Source organism: Stegostoma tigrinum, chromosome 3 (assembly GCF_030684315.1).
Source record: "Stegostoma tigrinum isolate sSteTig4 chromosome 3, sSteTig4.hap1, whole genome shotgun sequence".
NCBI classification, from domain to species: domain Eukaryota; kingdom Metazoa; phylum Chordata; class Chondrichthyes; order Orectolobiformes; family Stegostomatidae; genus Stegostoma; species Stegostoma tigrinum.
In genome coordinates this window covers 78,952,441-78,970,270 of record NC_081356.1, presented here as the reverse complement: position 1 = coordinate 78,970,270, position 17,830 = coordinate 78,952,441, and the positions used below count along the sequence as shown (strand labels likewise).

The window sequence follows — 17,830 nt, the reverse complement described above, 5'->3', positions numbered from 1 at the left end:
TTATCCTCCACTAAATCTAAAGAAACCATCCCAGAATGCTATGAGATGTGGGAAAATTGAGATGAGGGCTTTGCATAATAGCTTCATCTTGCCATACGCTTTTAGTTGGATATCATAGGACAAAACTGCCATATCTATTTTCAGATTCATAATTCTACTTAAAACAGTGTGTTCATCCAAATGTATTTCTAATCAGCCTGTATGGGCATGTTATGACATACCTCTGGGGCAGGTGGGACTTGAATTCAGACATTCAGGCACAGAGATATGAACACTACTACTGTGCCAAAAGGCCCCAGTGTGTTCATGTATGTTAGCAGTTTAACAATGTAATTAACATCTAACAGTCAAGTACCTGTATAATTTTCAAAAGTGGTGACTACACTGTACTCATTTTATATTTCTCTAAATAAAAGGTGCAGATATCTTTATTTGTACGAAATTTGCTGTACCAGTAGGCAAAATATTTTTAAATGGAAGGAAGGAAGCAAATGATCTCTGGTTTATTTACATAGTACACATGAACTTCTGTTCCATTTTTAGTCACATAATGTCAGAGGTAATGGCAGAAAGCAATATCAAGATAGTCCAAACCAGAAGAAGAAGCCTAATGGAGTGAATAATCAGCAAGTCAAACAATTTCAGATATTGGTGAGTATTTGTTATATTTTTAATTGAAATTCTGAATTGCTGTAGTATAAGCGAAAGGTATTAGTGATAAGGAACAAAGTATGTTTATAATTTTCAATATAAGCATTTGTGTCTTGTAAGGAGAAACCTCTTCGAAGTCAGCTATGTAGGAAAGCTAGAATCATTGATTTTTGAGACATTTTAGGTCTGTATCTCACTTTATTAAAATTGCTGGGGTGTTTCAGATTCTTAATAATTGTAATTTAGGAATGTGGGAAAGAACACAGTAAAGACAGTGGCTACAAGAGCAGGTCAGAAGCTAGGAATGCTGTGGCGAACAACTCATGTCCTGACTCAAAGCTGGTCTACCTCCTACAAGGCCAAAGTCAGGAGTCTGATGGAATACTATCCACTTGTCTGGATGACTGCAGCCCCAGCAACACTCGAAGCTTGACGCCATCCAGGACAAAGCCCACTTGATTGGCACTACATCCACAAGCATTCATTCCCTCCACCCCCAATGCTCGCGTGTACTATCTACAAGATGCACTGCAAAAATTCACCAAAGATCCTCAGACAGCACCTTCCAAACCCACAACCACTTCCATCTAGAAGGACAAGGGCAGCAGATATATGAAACGCCACCACCTGCAAGTTCCCTTCCAAGTCACTCACTGTCCAGACTTGGAAATATATCACTGTTCCTTCACTGTTGCTGGGTCAAAATCCTGCACTTCCCTACTTCTCTCCCTAATGGCATAGTGGGTCAGCCTGCAGCAGGTGGATTGCAGTGCTTCAAGAAGTAGCTTGCCACCACCTTCTCAAGGGCTGCTCGGGATGGGCAATAAATGCTAGCCAGCCAATGACACCCACATCCCACAAATAAATGAAAGAAACATTGGAACGGGAGTGTACTATTTAGCCCTTTGAGCTGCTCTTTTGTTCAAATAGATTGTGGATGTTCTCTATCTCCATTCCAAGATTTTTTTTTGTCGAGGTGCTATGTTTATATTTTCTTGGCGTTTCCACGAACTTTTTAAATATTTCTTGAAAAGATATGGTTTTTGTTGCTTGAATGAAGGCCAATATTAAAACTTAAGGATGCTATTTTATCAAAAGTACTGTAATACTGCTGACAATCTATTGGTGTCATACAGCATCAGCTCTGTGGCATGTGGAATTTGTTTATTAGAGTGAAGTAATGCCGAAGGCATTAAAATTGGTCTGTGCTTTCTCTGGATTAGACAAAAGAAAACAGTTGACCTTTTTATGGTCAGTGGTGTAAATTTCCTTGGACTGGAAGTGTTACCAGCATTAGCCCTCATTTTGATTCCATGCTATAGTATCGTCAGATTCTCATTGTCTCCACTCATTAGTCTTTAATCTTTAGTTGAGGTTGTAAAAGAATTCTGGAAACTTGGAAAATCTGTCCCCATATGCATTATTATCTTTAGGAGAGAAAGGGTGAAATGTCAAAATCCTTGTTTAAGCTTATGATGGATCTTTTGGTCTCTATTGCTGATTCCTTCAAACAAATAGAGGGCAAGGTGCAATGCTCAAGAACAAACTTATCCCAGAGGCGTAAATCCCTTAAGGCAACCAGTCTGTATTGGATTCCTATTTTCCTGTCTGTTTCATTTTGGGAGGTTATGTATATTTATTCATACTTTTAAGCTGGTTGTATTTGGATTATATGTTCGTGCAGAATTGAACCATTTGTTATTAAATACTTCAAAACCTTTTTGAAACTTCACAAACTTCCTGCAGTTCTCTTGCAAAAATAAAATCTTGTTTTAAAAAGTAGTCTTAAGTTAAACATCCAAATCAGTTATGAACATATACTTTTAACAACAGTTTATGAAGGTGAAGGTAAACAACTTTTGGGCACTTACATTAATGCCCAGGTTGACTCCCCTAACACTCGTCCGCCGATGTAACTACATGCCTCCTCCCCCTCTGCTGTGACATCTTAGTGGTATGTCTATAATGTGTCAATAGCCAGTTGTTAGTAAACCTAAGGGTTTTTTGTTTTAAATCTTTTAGAAACCTGATAAAAAGCTTCAGCCAAGACGATTACAGGACAATTTTGAAATGGGTAAGACCATTTTATAACATGTTTTCAAAGTTACAAATGTATATCTTATCTTTTCTTAGTGCTGTTATACAGAATATTATGCTGATGAGAATTTTGTTTTCTATTAATAAAAGTAATCCTTTCCTTTCTCTCTCTCTCTCTCTCTCTCTCCACCCCTTTCCTCCCCCCCCCCCCCCCCCAACCCGCCTCCACACACACACCCCACATAGATGCAGTCTGTGAACTCTGCAGTTCTAATCAGCTCCTAGAATACACTGGGACGTGCATGTTGGGTTCTGACCCTTCTGATTCCTGCAGCGGACGCTCCAATTTTACTTTCTCATCCAGAGCCTTTCTCAGCTTCAAATTTGATCGTGATGCAATTATGAAATGCTTTGATCTATGATGGCATTGTTGAACCCTGATGTGAAAGGATCACGAGATTACAGAGAACAAGTGCAAGATCAAGGAAAAACTCACCTTTTGACCCTTGTGTTGCAAACTCTAAGGATTTTAAAAAGTACAGTGTGAAGTTTTAAAAGTGGGCAGGAATAAATTAGATGAGGTCATGTTTAATGCAGTTTAGCCTTTGTACTTGAGCAACCTTTTCGGTTTTTGAAATTGGCTGTTGGTTTTCTTTTTAGTAGATTAGTGCAATACTGGGAAGGAAACATTTCTAACACTTTTTGCAAATAATCTTCCCCTTTCTGGATTCCATCCCCATTAGTTAGCCTTGGATATGACACTTTAAGCAAATGTAGGTGATCAGACGTTTTTGAGTAGATGTTTGGAAAGATAGAATGGATTGTTGCAGTATTAGGCTTTTTTATGCAGTTTAATCAATTACACTTAGTGATATCCATGCTGTCATTATTCATGTAATTATACTGTAGATACTTGTTCCTCTCTATTGTTCTACTGGATGGTTAATATGGTCTTTGGTGTTGCTATAGTTACAGAATAATTTGTTTCTGGTATTTGTTCCAGACCGAGTCATATATTACTTTTTTCTTTGCTTCACTTTATATGTTTTAAAGTTTCAAGGAAAATCATTTTGTACCTGGATCAGATCTACGTTAATAGAGAAAATGGGAGGCTATTGAGTCTCTGTGAGAATACTACCTTCATCCTTTCACTTACAGTCCATTAATGATAGATTGCATAGAATTTCTTGACCTCTTAGTTCGAACATATTACTTAAAAATATTGAGTGACTACCAACAAAAAATTGAATTCCTTGACTGCTTAATGCTTTATTAAAAAGGAGCATGTGGCTAGATGATGCATTATATGTGAGAGCTCACAGATCTTGACCCTGAACTCTCGAGATCTGAAGGAATGATCATTTGTTGTTGTAAATTCAAACTTTAATCTCCATCACAGAAATTTACCCAAATTAGTTTTGGAAATAGGCTTGGCAGGATGAAGGCTGTTACTCAGAGTAATTTCAAGTTCTTTTCCAGATAACGTGCCTATTTAGTAGACATGCGACCTCAACTGCAATACTATAAAAGAAACCTCAAGTCATGACCTATTTACTTGTCAGTTGTATACCCCAAAATCTGTCTGTCAAATTGATTGATTATAAATTTCATTTCATGTTTTGATAAATTTTAGAATATTCCCTTTTTTCAGTTTTTTGTGCTTATCCTGCTCAACTTCTCTATGGAACACTACAATGCATGTACGTAGTGCAGAAGCAGCATCAAACTAAATTATGATGGTAAACTGTTTAATGCAAGTAACAATCCTTTGTTAAGCTTTATAACCTTATTTAAAAAAAAAATAAGGTTTTAAATCTGTGACAATATTGTTATAAAAATGATACATTTATTTGTCCTGTTTTAACTCATCCCACTGGAACAGTTTGAATGAAGTGGATGATAAAATTTTGTATGAAATTGTTTTGAGCTGTCATGGAAAATAAAACCAATTTGCATCAGAATGGAATTCTTGGGTGGGGGTCATTTCAAAACTGAATACAGGTCCTACATTCTGATGGTAAATTTTCAGCTTTGGGTGCGATTTGTTAATTAATTATGCCAAAGATTGTACTGTTTCTGCGACTTGGTTACAGACCAATGGGTTTATTTGAAAGCACATGCTTTCAAAGCTCAGCTCCTTTCTTGGGCACGACTGAGCCTGAGGAAGATGCTGAGTTTCAAAAGCTTGTGTCTTCAAATAAATCTATTGGACTATAACCTAGTATTGTGTGATTTTTCACCTCTTCTACCCCAGTTCAACAGCGTCTCCACATCATGGCTATTTTGCTCAAACTCACTCCCATTTTGACAAATATGAAATCTCCCTTGAAGTAGTTGAATTGGACAACATTTTGGGATGTATCTGTTTTTAAAATTTCTATAGGTAACCTAGAATGGTAAATGGAGCAGTTTGAATATATGGCTTGAAATTACTCAAAAATAATTCAATCTGTGCACCAGGTATGAATAATTGATCTCAAATATATACAGAAATTATTTATAATGGAGTACCGCAGTCATTCATAGTATGTGAAAAGGAATTTTTCCAAACCTTTTGCAAGATGTTTATTAGTGTCCTTTCATCCAGAAGAACAAGCTTAAATTTTGTGTTCATGTCGCAACTCATTATTCCCAGAGCTGTCACAAATATGAAAAGATTTAATCAATCTATCCAGAGTCCCCACTTTATCTGACTGATTATTTGAGTTTAAAAGAAAACACTGCCCAGATTTCTGTACTTAACAAGAAACTAACACTTTATGATGAATATATTGTCTTTAACCAATGGCAGTTAGGAAATATGAATTGCTAACTTAAAACTGTAAACCTAAAGTCTATCCTTTCTTAAATACCCTTTTCACAAACAGACAGACAAAGACATAATATGATATTAAGAATGGATTAAAAACAGGGAAATGCAGTTTGATAACATTAGTCTGGACCACATTATTTAACAAGTTGCTTTCTTTCTTTTCCTTTCAATTCCTTTCTAGTTCTTTGCTGTTGACATAAGGTTGTTTGCCACAGTATGCTGCTTTACATTAACTGGTTAAGAATTCATCCTTTCCCCCTCCCCCTCTCTTTTTTTAAAAAGATGTTTGATTCCTCTTTCAATAGCAGATTTGTGGCAAAAAGTGAGCAGAAGATAGCTAGCTGTTACTCTACATGAGAGAGACATACAGATCAGTGTTTTCTCTTTGCAGGCTAATTAGCTGTTTGCTGCACCAACTCCACACGAGCAAATCAACTGTTGTTGTTGAACAGTTTTCCTTTAATTCAGACCCATTGGCTCTGTGCTGTGTGCTTTTTTACTTTCCCCTGGACCAATGCGAGCAGCACTGTATGTAACCCAGTGTGCTCCAGTAAACGTGATTTTTGAAACTTCCCTATTTCTTTACACAATTTCATTGCTTTAAAGGAGTAACTCCTTTTATTGTAGGACTGTAGACAAAAAAAAAAGTGATGTAGTCTTTACATTTCCTTGATGGGATTCTAATAAGTGCAAATAGTAGAAGCATCCAATGTGATTGATTTGAATATGAACATATGATCAGTTTAGCAATTACAATGTTATTTTTAAAGTAGCAGAAAGAATGGAACTCAATTTGAGTTTAATATTGTGCAATTTTTTCGTACTGGCTTCACTGATTTTTTTTTTTGAGTGAGCTGTCCTGAAAAATACTCTGCCTCCGTCTTTATTTTAAAATTGTGATGCTGGGTATATCTAAAGCGTCAGGGGCAAACACCACTAAGTTTGTTTTTAATCTGGGTAGGTGAAGCAGCTGTGCTAGTAATTAGTTTTTAATTTTAGAAGCTTAAGGGCAATTTACCTGAAATGTTGTCCAGAGATAGAACAAAAGCACTGAAGTATAAAAGTAAAATTCTAACTGTTCAATACTGTTTTATTAAAGCATCAACTATTCAAAATATAAAGTAAATCTGCTTTAAGATTTAAAAAAAAAACTTGATCCCACAGCCTTGTCCAGTTTTCTCCAAATTACTTCACTTTGGATAATGTCCAAACAAATTTTTATAATACAGATCTTCTCAGCACAAATTATTGTATATGATATAACAAAATTTGTATTAGACATGTCAAAATTATTGTGTAGTAACATTTTATAATATTTTAGCTAGCTTCTAGTGTTTGTCATTCACATTGATATATTTATTGGCTCAATATCGCTTCAACACAGCCTTCAAGTGTTAGTTGGTGAAATTAAACTTAGCATATTTGTAATTGGAAATCTCTTTAGCATTGTTAGAAAAGTAAGCCCCAATTAAGTGTGTAATAAGAATATCAATTCAATTCATTCAATCAGTTAAACTGGAAAATTTCAAAAATCTATCTTCAGAAGTCTTATATGGAAGCAACATTTGTACCATTTTAAGGCCAACAGCACAGTTGCTTATAATGACAACTGAAGTGCAGCCTTGTTGAAATGCAAAGAAAATCTCCCTTGTTGCCCTGGACGACCGCGCCCCCCCCCCCCCCTCCCTCCCCCATATTATACCAGGCAAGTCTGATCTCAGGATTGGATCTTTGCTACTTTTTTTGTGTGTACTCAAAAATTTCAAGCTTTTGCCATCCTATAGCCTCTGTGAGCTCCTGACATTAACCTCTCCATCATCTAGATTGCTTATTTCAGTATGATAGTGCCCGTCTATGACCTGCTTCAACTGGCCTGATGCATGCACTATTGTTACTCCTGCTTTTATTATCTATACAGCCCACTATTCCAATGTTTACCTCTGTTTCCAACCTTATATGTTCATTAAATTTGATTTCGTCCATGTCTCAATTTGCACGAATACCATTCACCAATTGGCTCTCTGCTTGCTGTCCTGCATTGGCTTAAATTGCATGTTTCAAATGTAAAATTAACATTTTTGTTTTTGACCCTTTCTTACCTCTAACCTACTTGTCTTCCAGTTCTGGTTCTTTGTGCATCTCTGATTTTCACACAGTTGCTGACTATGCCTCAAGTTCCTTGAGCCCCAGGCTCTGGAATCTAGTCCCAAAACTCTCCATACCTCTTTGTTCCTTGTGTGACTCATTTTAAAATGTTGTTTGATTTAAGCTCCTGTGAAGCACCTTGCAATGTTTTCACTGTGATAGCAGTACTATTTAATTATCCAGAAATAGAGGATGGGCGAGAGCTATTTTCCCTCACTATATTCTCTGACAATACCCAATCTTGGATATCAGAATATATCTATCATGGATGATAGATGAAAAGTAAAATTGTTTTTCCACAGAACTATACTTTGATCTCTCTATCTAAAATTAAATGTCCCTTCATTTGAAATCTGTGAATAGGGTACAGGCTATTTTCCTTTCTAATAAATTTTTTTTCTTCTGTGTGAACCTCTGAGTGACTTCTAATTGAGTTGATGCTGGGAACAGCATCAGTATCCCAATCGGCACGTGCAGACCCATACAGCACAATTTAAAGGGAGTGTTCCTCTCGGTTTTGAATTCAATTAAAATGTCTGGTGGTTCACGCATTGGAGAGAATTTTGATCATTGTTTAACATGTGGTAATAATGAGATCTTGGTATTAAGTATAGAAAAAAAGTGCATTCCTTTTGTGTACTTTAAATGTCTCTATATGATAGACTTAGAATAATGTAACATCTATTCGTATTGTGGTTGTATATTTTTAAATAGACTTTAGAAAATTTCAAAATTGAATCAAGACAGTTAATAGAAATTAATTGAGTCTTCATAACTTACGGAACAGTCTGAGTAGGTTATAATGGTACAACTCGTTTTATAAAATGGAACTTTAAATGCAGACATGTAATGAAATCTCAATGAAACTTAGTCATGATTTCACTTTTTAAAAGTTGAAGTGATAATTACCAGATAATTGTGAACTTGAAGATCCTGTGCAAAGGAACTCCAAGTTAGAATAATCTGTAGATTGTAATTTTTTGGTGTTTGCCTTGTTATATTTTAATACCTTATTTCCATAATATTATTTGAATTTAATTTGTAAAGCGCTCAGACTAATCATTTTTAGTGCAGAACTATATCTTTTAAATTTTTAAAAAAACTAATGTTTTAATTTAATAATTTGACATATTTTCCCACTTACCTTAAACTGGTGAAAACCAAATGAGTCATGTATAGTCTTCTTGTTTTAAGCAATAAATATCTAAGCTGAGTTTTATTTGTTGTGATGCAACCTAGTAAGCGTCTGTTATTTTTGTAATTTGTAGAAGTCCATTTTGAAGAACTGAACCAATTACAAATTATTTTGCATTGAGATTTATCAGTGGACCATCTAATGCTTTCTGCTTTCTAGAAGAACAAATAATTCTGTATTTTGTTTTTCAATTCTGTTTATGGAAGATTAGTAATATTGACTTCTAAGTTTAAAGGATGACTGCAGTGGTTCAAGAACGCAGCTCACCACCATCTTCTCAAAGGCAACTAGGGATGGGCAAGAAATTCTGGCCAGCCAGTGACACCCACATTCCACAAATGAGTAGAAAAAAAAAACTGTCCTTTACTGTATTTTTAGAGTGCACTCAATGCAAACAGCACTGGATAATTGGTTATTGCAAATTTGTAGTCAAGTTTGAGTAGCTTCATTGGACTGTCTAATTCTAGCAAAGAACTTAAATTAGGAGATAAACCTTCTGTCTTTTTGATTTTGATATTTTAATTCAAAGGTGCCTCATGCTGCCCAAACATAAGGAATTCTTAGTCCAAATGTCAGAGCGCACAATGCTTTATGGACTGGACAAATGATTTTTTTTAATAGTCTTTCATGTGTTGACAGCATTGCTGGCAAGGTCAATACTTAGTGCCCATCCTGAGTTGACTTTGAGAATGTGGTGGAGAGCAGCTGCTTTGAACCACCACAGTCCATCTGGTGTAGGTATTCCTCACGTTCTGATCCAGCAACGGAGAATGAAGGGCAATATAGTTCTAAGGTAAGATGGTGCATTGTTTGGAGGGGAGCTTGCAGGAATGGTGTTTCTCTGTGCCTATTCTCCTGTCCTACTTGATACATGTTGCAGGTTTAGAAGATTCTGTCAAAGAAGCCTTGGTGAATTACTGCAGTGTATTTGAATATACAACACCCTCTACCACTGCATCAGTGGTGGAAGCAGTGATTATTTAAGATGATGAATGCAGTAGTGATCAAGCAGACCACTTTGGCCTTAATGGTGTTGAGCTTCTTGAACATTGTTGGACTGATACTCATCTAGGTGTGTGGCGAGTATTCAGTTGCACTTGTCATGCTGTCTGGCCTGTATTCACAGCTATAAATTTTTCCCCAGATTGCGAATAGATAGCAGTGTTAAGATGATTGTATGTCAAGAGGACATGGTTAGATTCTTCTGTTGCAAAACACAGCAGTAATGTTTTTACTTTAGTACAAAGATGAAATATTGCTCCTAGTAATGTGCAAAATGTATATTTCAACTCAGTACTAAAGCAAAATGACATTTACTTTCACTAATTCGAGTGAATTAAAAACAGTTTTCATTTAAAAGAATGATTTTAGAAAATGGTGTTGATTTGTAGTGCACAACTCCAGTATGTTGTTTGTATGATTTGGGTTAAGGATAGTATTAGTTGGATACAGTTCAAGATGGACTGCTGTTAAATTGAAATGAACTGACTGAGTTGCAAGCTGAACCCAGTAAATATAACTGCTTTTGTGGCAATGTACGCAAGTAAATACAATGTGTCCCTTCTGTCATTGAACCAATGAAGCCAGTGCGAGATGGATATATTGATACAAAAAATGTTGCAATTTGAAGTGAAGTAAATGAGTCTGTTACAGCATTAGTGCCTGATCAAACACTTTTCACAGTTTTGGTTTTATTTCAAAAGTGATTTATATAAATGATCATTAAATTGATTTCTAATTTCTGTCCCGTTAGTCATCTTTAGCTTTTTAGAGTGACTTTGTCTTTGAAACAAAGGACTCCTTGAAGCTGGCAAAGAGGACCATGATAGGATTAGCACGTTGCATACGAACCCTTTCAAAACTCATCGCATTAGCTATAAATATATTTAAATCTGAATGTTATTGGGTTTGTTTGCTTTCATGTTCTATTTTCATTGCTCACTTGTTCATTTTATGTAACACTGATTAATATTTTAGCTTTGCTTTCCATTTTATGTACTATGTAAATAATTGTGCTGTAAATTGTGTTCATTGGTTGGTAATTTACTTTTATACTAAAATTGTTTGAATTGGCGTAAGTTAGAAATAAGAGCTACAGGTACTTCAAGCTGAAATATAATGTTATATGATTTTACAGTTTTATGGTCACTGACGTATCTTTTTGTTTTGGAAAGTCTTTTAAGGACTGCAGAATTGTAAGCACCAATTTTACCTGTTCAGGCTTTTGAGAGCATAGTAACAAACTTATACATAGAGAAACTCATCTAGATTGTCCAAGCCCATTTTCTTAAAACAACAATTCATTAGTGTTTTATACAGTAACTGTGAATGGAATGATATTTTGGAAGTATTTAATTTCCATTTTTTGGACATTAAGGAAAACACTGTGCGTATGAAAAATAAATGAGTCAATTTGTGATCTGTCTTTCCTTACTTTGAACTGAATTTTATGTTCTGAATTGCAGCCGATCTAAATTTATTTTCATAGTTGATAGTGCTCATCTGATGGTTTTCATGACACATTATCAACATCAGCCCAGTCTTTAATTCAAGATCCTCTTACTAACAGACTAATGATCATGGAATCAATAATTTATAGTATTACAGCACAAAAGCTGAACAATTGCTCCATAAAATTTGAACATGTGAGCCATGATTCTATTTATTCCCAAATTGCTTTCTATTTATTTATAAAGCAACCAAGTAATTCCCTATTTTCCCTTTGTTTAAAAATCTGAGTTTGTTTCAGTAAACTTTAGAAGTCAATTTCATGCTCTTAACAGCTTTGTAAGAAACAATTTTCTGACCTCCCGTTAATTATTTCAAGCAGCTCCATTTGATCTCCCTGCTTTGCCCAAACCATATGTTGCCATAGTATCATCCCACGAAGTAAAAATAGCAGTTGGTGAAGGATCCATCAGGATATCTATCAATATCTGCCTGTTCTTTTCTGTGCAAGTGAGGGCTCACCGATTTTATTCTATCTGATCAGTTGCCTATTTCTTTCCTATCACAATCCAATGTATTCAAAGATAATGTTCCTCTCTGTCTTTATGCTGTTTCTAAGCTCATCTCATTCATTAGATCTTCCTGTCCTCTAGCCTCCATTCCTGTGACAGTGCTGATCAGACAGCATACCTTATTGACTCCCTCATTAGCTATTCAATCATCATTACAACTGGAATGGTGTGATACTTTTTTTGGGGGGGGTGCGGACGGTGGGGAGGAGAATTACTGATGCTGGTTCTCCCATACCAACAAAGCTACAAAACGAAGTCAAACAGAATCGCGGGTAACTGCACATCCCCACCAGATGTGCTTGAAGTATTCTGCACTTAGTTTAAACAGAAGGCCAATGAAGGTATTTCTCCTGTCCCAACAGCCTTGCATGCACTTGTACCCACAGTCACTGCTGCCGATATTAGGTCGGCCGCCTTGAGTGTGAACCCACGGAAAGAGACTAGCCTGGATGGAATCATCAGCTATGCACTCCGATCCTGTGTATTCACAGACATCTTTAACCCTTCCTTACTATGATCTGAACTCCCCACCTGCTTCAAGAGCACCACCATCATTCCAGTGCCAAAGAAAAACCATGCAGTATGCATCAAAGCCACTATGTGTAGTCAGTAACACTAGTTATGGAGTGCTTTGATAAGTTAGTCATGGCTTATGTCAGTTCCAGCTTACCAGATTGCCTTGATCCTTGGAAGAGCAGGTTCGATGGGTTAAATGGCCTCCTCGTGCTCCTATGTTCAATGTTACTACGACTCCATGTATACTCCATGTGTACTTCCACTGCCTTGGGAAAGCAACCAACATAATCACAGATCCCTCCCACCTTGGTTATGCTCTGTTCCACCCCCTTCTATCAGGCAGTAGATATAAAAGTTTCAATATATGTCCGAAGATTCAAGACCAGCTGCTTAAATGCTTTAATCAAACTTTTGAATGGACCTCAAATGTTAATTCTGATCTCTCCCTCTCTCTGTGACTGTAACACTTATTGGCAGTGGACTACTGTTGACTAGATATTGAATTGGTCAATAGAAAGAGGACTCATGCTGGCCAGCCAACCACAGAATGTTGAGAAAGAAAGAGAAAACAGTGAACTAGCTCTGACTAAATTTTGAGCAGGAGACAGTTTTGCTCTGGAAGTTGCTGAACTAATCTGTTTTTTTGTTTTGCTATCTCATTTATTCTCCAGTTACCAATTGTTTGAAAATCCTGAAAAAGGAGATTCCATCATAATAAATAAGTTCATAAGATTACATGAGATAGGAGAAGAAATAGGGTAATCATCCCATCAGTTCTGCTCCACCATTTGATCATGGCTGATATGTTTCCCAACCCCATTATTCTGGCTTATCCTGGTAATCTTTGATTCCCTTATGAATCAAGAACCTATTTGTCTCTCTTAAATACATTCAACAACTTGGCCTCCACAGCCTTCTGTGGTGATGACTTCTTCAGATTAACCACCCTTTCACTGAAAATTCCCCCTCATCTCTGTTCTAAAGGGAGGTCCCTCTGCTCAGGCTGTGGCTGTGGTCTTAGACTCTCCTACTAGCAGAAACATCTTTTCCATATCCACTCTATGCAAGCCTCTCAGAATTCTCTAAGTTCCAATGAGATCCTCCTTCATCTTTCTAAACTCCACTGATTACAGATCCTGAATCATCAACTGCTGCTCATATGACAAGCCCTTCATCCCTGGGATCATTCTTGTAAACCTCCTCTGGGCCCCCTCCAAGGTCAGCACATCCTTCTTTAGATATGGGGCTCAAAACTGCTCAAGATTCCAGATGCAGTTTCAGTGGTACATCTCTGCTGTTGTATTCCAGATATCTTGAAATGAATGTTAGAGTTGCATTTGCTTTCCTAACTGCCAAATGAAGTTGCATGTTAACCTTCAGAGAATCCTGAACAAGGACTCAAGTCCTTTTTATGCTTCAGATTTCTGAAGCCTTTCCTGTTTAGGAAATAGTCTATGCATCTTTTCTTCCTAACAAATTGAACCTCATACATTCCCACATTGGCTTCCATCTGCTACTTTTTGCCATCTCACCTCACCTAGCCTAGCCAGGTCCTTCTGCAGCTTCCCATCTTCGTCACCGTAACCTGTACTAACCAACTATTTTTGTGCACCCATATGCATACTTGACAACAATGCCCTCAGTTCCTTCATACAGATCATTACTGTATACCATGAATAGTTCTGTTGCCAACACTGATTCCTGTAGAACTCCACTAGTCACCAGCTGCCACCCTGAAAAAGACCCTTGTACAGACACACTCTATCTTCTGTCAATCAGTCAATCCCAGATGGTTAGAAAGCTGGAAAATTATGATTCTCTTTTTTTGTTAGAAATTTATACTTTAACTCTGCCTGTTTGTATGGGTGGGGTTTTGTGATCAAAGAAGATTGGCCTTAATTAGAATCTGTCGATCGTTTGTGATCAAAAACTTGGTGACCCATATCAGTTATTTGTAATGTCTGGTAAGGAACAATTGAGCAATTTTAAGGGCCATTGAATGTTTTAATTTTGCTAAGTTGTGAATCCAGTGAGAGAGAGACTGATTGATTGGTTTGGTTTGGAATCCCAATGTTGTAATATTCCACAGTATATTTAAAAAAAACCTTTTGGGCTTTCCCTATTCTGCCTGCCAGTGCTTTCTCATACACTCGCTCTCTTTTTGTTTTGCTAATTTTAAGTTATCATTCCCCCTCCAACCCTTGCACTTTTCATACTTTTCTAGGGACTCTGCTATATTAAACCCTCAGTATCTGCCACAAGCTTTTTTGTCGTCCCCCCCCCCCCCCCCCCCCTGCTGTTGTTGACACCCAGGGTTCTCTGACATTGGTCCTACCTTCTGTCTTTATGGAAATGTGTTTGCCTTGTACTCTTGTTTCTTCCTCGAGTGCCTTCCACTGCTCTAACCAAGTTTTATCTGCAGACGACAGACGTGAGACTTACTGGTCTGTAATTGCTGGGGATTTCCCTATTTCCTTTCTTGAAGAGAGGAATTACATTTGCCTCTCTCGAGTCCTCAGGTACGACTCCAGTGGAGAGCGAGGATGCAAAGCAATTGCATTTCTCGTTTCCCAAAGCAGCCGAGGACATAATATACTGCTTTCCTCTTGTTCCTGCAAATGGTGCAGCTTCACGTTTTCCCACATTATAGTCCATCTGGCAAATTTTTGCTCAATTACTTAATCTGACTATATACATGAGGAAAGTTTCCAGAAGGCTATAGCGTAAAGGGTTTGGGAGTCTATGCTTAAATCACAGGAAGCAGCATCCAAGTTAAGTGGGTATTGCAGAAAGAAGATAAAAACAAGTAGCCTTTCTCTCAAAGGAAATGGAATATTAAAAAAAAAATTGAAGGTCTTGTTAAAACTGTCTGGGCACTAGTCAGACCATAGCTGGAATACTGAACAGTTTTGATCCCCTTAACTACAGATTGATTATCCTGGCTTTGGAGGCAGTCAAAAGATGTTCAGTAGGTTGATCTTCGTTTGGGTCTGTACTCGTAGGAGTTTAGAAGAATAAGAGGTGATTCTATTGAAACACAAAATTCAAAGGGGATTTGACTGGGTAGATGCTGAAAGGTTGCTCCCATTTCTGGAAGAATCCAGGACCAGAGGATATGATCTCAGAACAACGAGCTGCTTGTTTAAAATGAGGAATTTCTTCTCTGTGTGGTTAGTGAAACTATGGAAATCTTTATTGCAGAGGGATGTCGAGGTTGGGATTGTTAAGTATATTCAAAGCTAGATAAATAAATTTTTAACCAGGTAAGGTATTCAAGAGTTATAGTGAAAGGACAGAAGTGGAGTTGAGAAGTGTTTGATCAACCATGATCTTAATGAGCTGAATATTCTACTTATGCTACTACCTTATTCGTGTGTTGCATAAAGCCTTTTGCAAAATCTATCAAGAAGAATGTGAGTCTAAATGGGGTGATTATTCCAGGCAGCCAAGGCCTGTAGATCAAAGCTTCCCTGTACATGGATGACATCACCATTTTCTGCTTGGATTCACTGTTAATGCGTAGACTCATGAGCCTCTGCAACCAGTTGATGCAGGCCTTGGGCACCAAAGTAAATAGAGGCAAGAGTGAGGCCATGTTTTTTGGGAACTGAGCTGACTGATTCTTTATCCCTTTTGCCACCAGGACCTGAAGGTGCTGGGAATATGGTTCAGAGGGGCTGGGGCGTGTGCAAAATATACGGGGGGAGCATATTGCCAAGGTGAGGCAGAAATTGGGCTTTTGGGAGCACCCCTCCTTCTCTAATGCAGGTAAAAATCTGGTTATTAGGTGTGAGGTACACTCACTGTTGTATGTGGTGGAGGGCCATTTCCAGAACCTGTGCCATTTCAGGCACCCAAATCACCTTATGCTCCATTTGGAGGTCTAAGATGGATTATGTCCACAGTGATACCATGTAAAAAGCTTTTTGTTTTTGACTGGCAGTGTGTAGCTCTGCTGCTGAACTTTTTTACTTCAGCTCTGGACAATCAACTGAATCTGTGCTATTGGACCCAAGGACAAGGGAATAGGAGCTTCAATATAAAGAACAGCAGCATATACAGGGTGAAAGCATCAAATAGAGAAGAAAATAGAGCTGTTGGATAGGTTGACAGAAGGAGAAATATTGCGGTGAGTGGAAGGCTGGGTAGAAGGGCAGCTGTTGTTTGAGAGAGCTTTTTCCACAAACATAGGCTGAGAATCAAAGGCAAACAGGTTGTGACTTGAACTGGCCTCAGTGTTTCAAAGCTCCAACCAGATAAAATCTTGTTGAGGTTGGTTGGCTCACCGAGTTGGTTTCTCTTGTTTCGCAGATGTTTTGTTACCATGTTTGGTAACATCCTCAGTGCAGCCTCTGATGAAGCGTCGGTGTGTTTTTCCACCTGGTTTTTAAACTCTGGGATCCGTTGAGATGGATTGCCTCAATTCCGGTTTGAGTTCATAGTGGAATGTATGTGGGGTCAAGTTCAATGTGTTTATTAATAGCATGCCTTGTGGAGTGCCATGCTTCTAGGAATTCTTGTGCTTGTCTCTGCCTAGCCTGTCCCAGGATCTTGGTGTTGTCCCAGTTGAAATGGTGGTTCTCCTTGTCCATGTCGATTTTGAGATAAGTGAGTATTGGTCGTGTCTTTTTGCAGCTATTTGGTATTCGTGTTCTCTTGTTGTTAGTTTCCTTCCTGTTTGTCTGATGCAGTGTTTCTTGCAGTCTCTGCAGGGGTTCATTGTGGATGACAATGGTCCTGTTCGTGGCAGGAAGTGGGTCTTTAGTTTCGGTGAGCAGTTGTCGTAGGGTTGACGTGGGCTTGTGTGCCACTCTAGTGTCCAGCGGTCGTAGGAGTCTTGTGGTGAGTTCTGACATGTTCCTGATGTAGGGAAGCGTGATGTGTGTCAGGGCACGTAATATCTTTCTGATGCTGTTCGTGTAGGCATCTTCTGACCCAGTTCTTTGGATATCCATTATGCTTGAACACTTGGAAGAGGTATTCTTTCTCCTCTTGGCATAGTTCTATGTTGCTGCAGTATGTTGCTCTTTTAAATAGTGTTTGCATGCAGCTTCGTTTGTGTGTGCTTGGATGGTTACTGTTGAAGTTCAGTACCTGGTCAATGTGTGTGGCTTTTTGGTGTACTTTCGTTTGGAGTTCCCCATTTGTCTTGCGCTCTGCCATGACATCCAGGAATGGGAGTTGTTTGTTGTTCTTCTCCTCTCTGGTGAATTTTATTCTGGTGAAGGTGTTGTTTATTAGTTTGTGTGTCTCCTCTAGGTTGGTCCGTGTAATGACGACAAAGGTGTTGTCTACATAGCATATCCATAGTTTTGGTTGGATTTGCGGAATGGCAGTCCTTTCTAGTCTTTGCATCACTGATTCTACTATGAGTCTGGAGATAGGTGATCCCCAGGTGTCCTGTTGATTTGCTCATATGTTTGGCTGTTGAAAGTGGGTGGTGAGGCATAAGTC

At 37.9% G+C, this 17,830-nt stretch overlaps 1 protein-coding gene across 2 annotated transcripts in view; it reads left to right on the top strand.

Annotated features, from left to right (window-relative positions):
• dcp2 (decapping mRNA 2) overlaps positions 1–11,257 on the top strand; it is a 37,812-nt gene extending 26,555 nt beyond the window's left edge. For both annotated transcript variants that reach the window (XM_048526120.2, XM_048526136.2), the window contains exons 9-11: positions 544–651; positions 2,674–2,725; positions 2,935–11,257. In XM_048526120.2, coding sequence (XP_048382077.1) covers positions 544–651; positions 2,674–2,725; positions 2,935–3,110 — 336 coding nt within the window. In that variant the 3' untranslated portion in view covers positions 3,111–11,257. The remainder of the gene's footprint in view (positions 1–543; positions 652–2,673; positions 2,726–2,934) is intronic.
• The last annotated feature ends 6,573 nt before the right edge of the window (positions 11,258–17,830 follow it).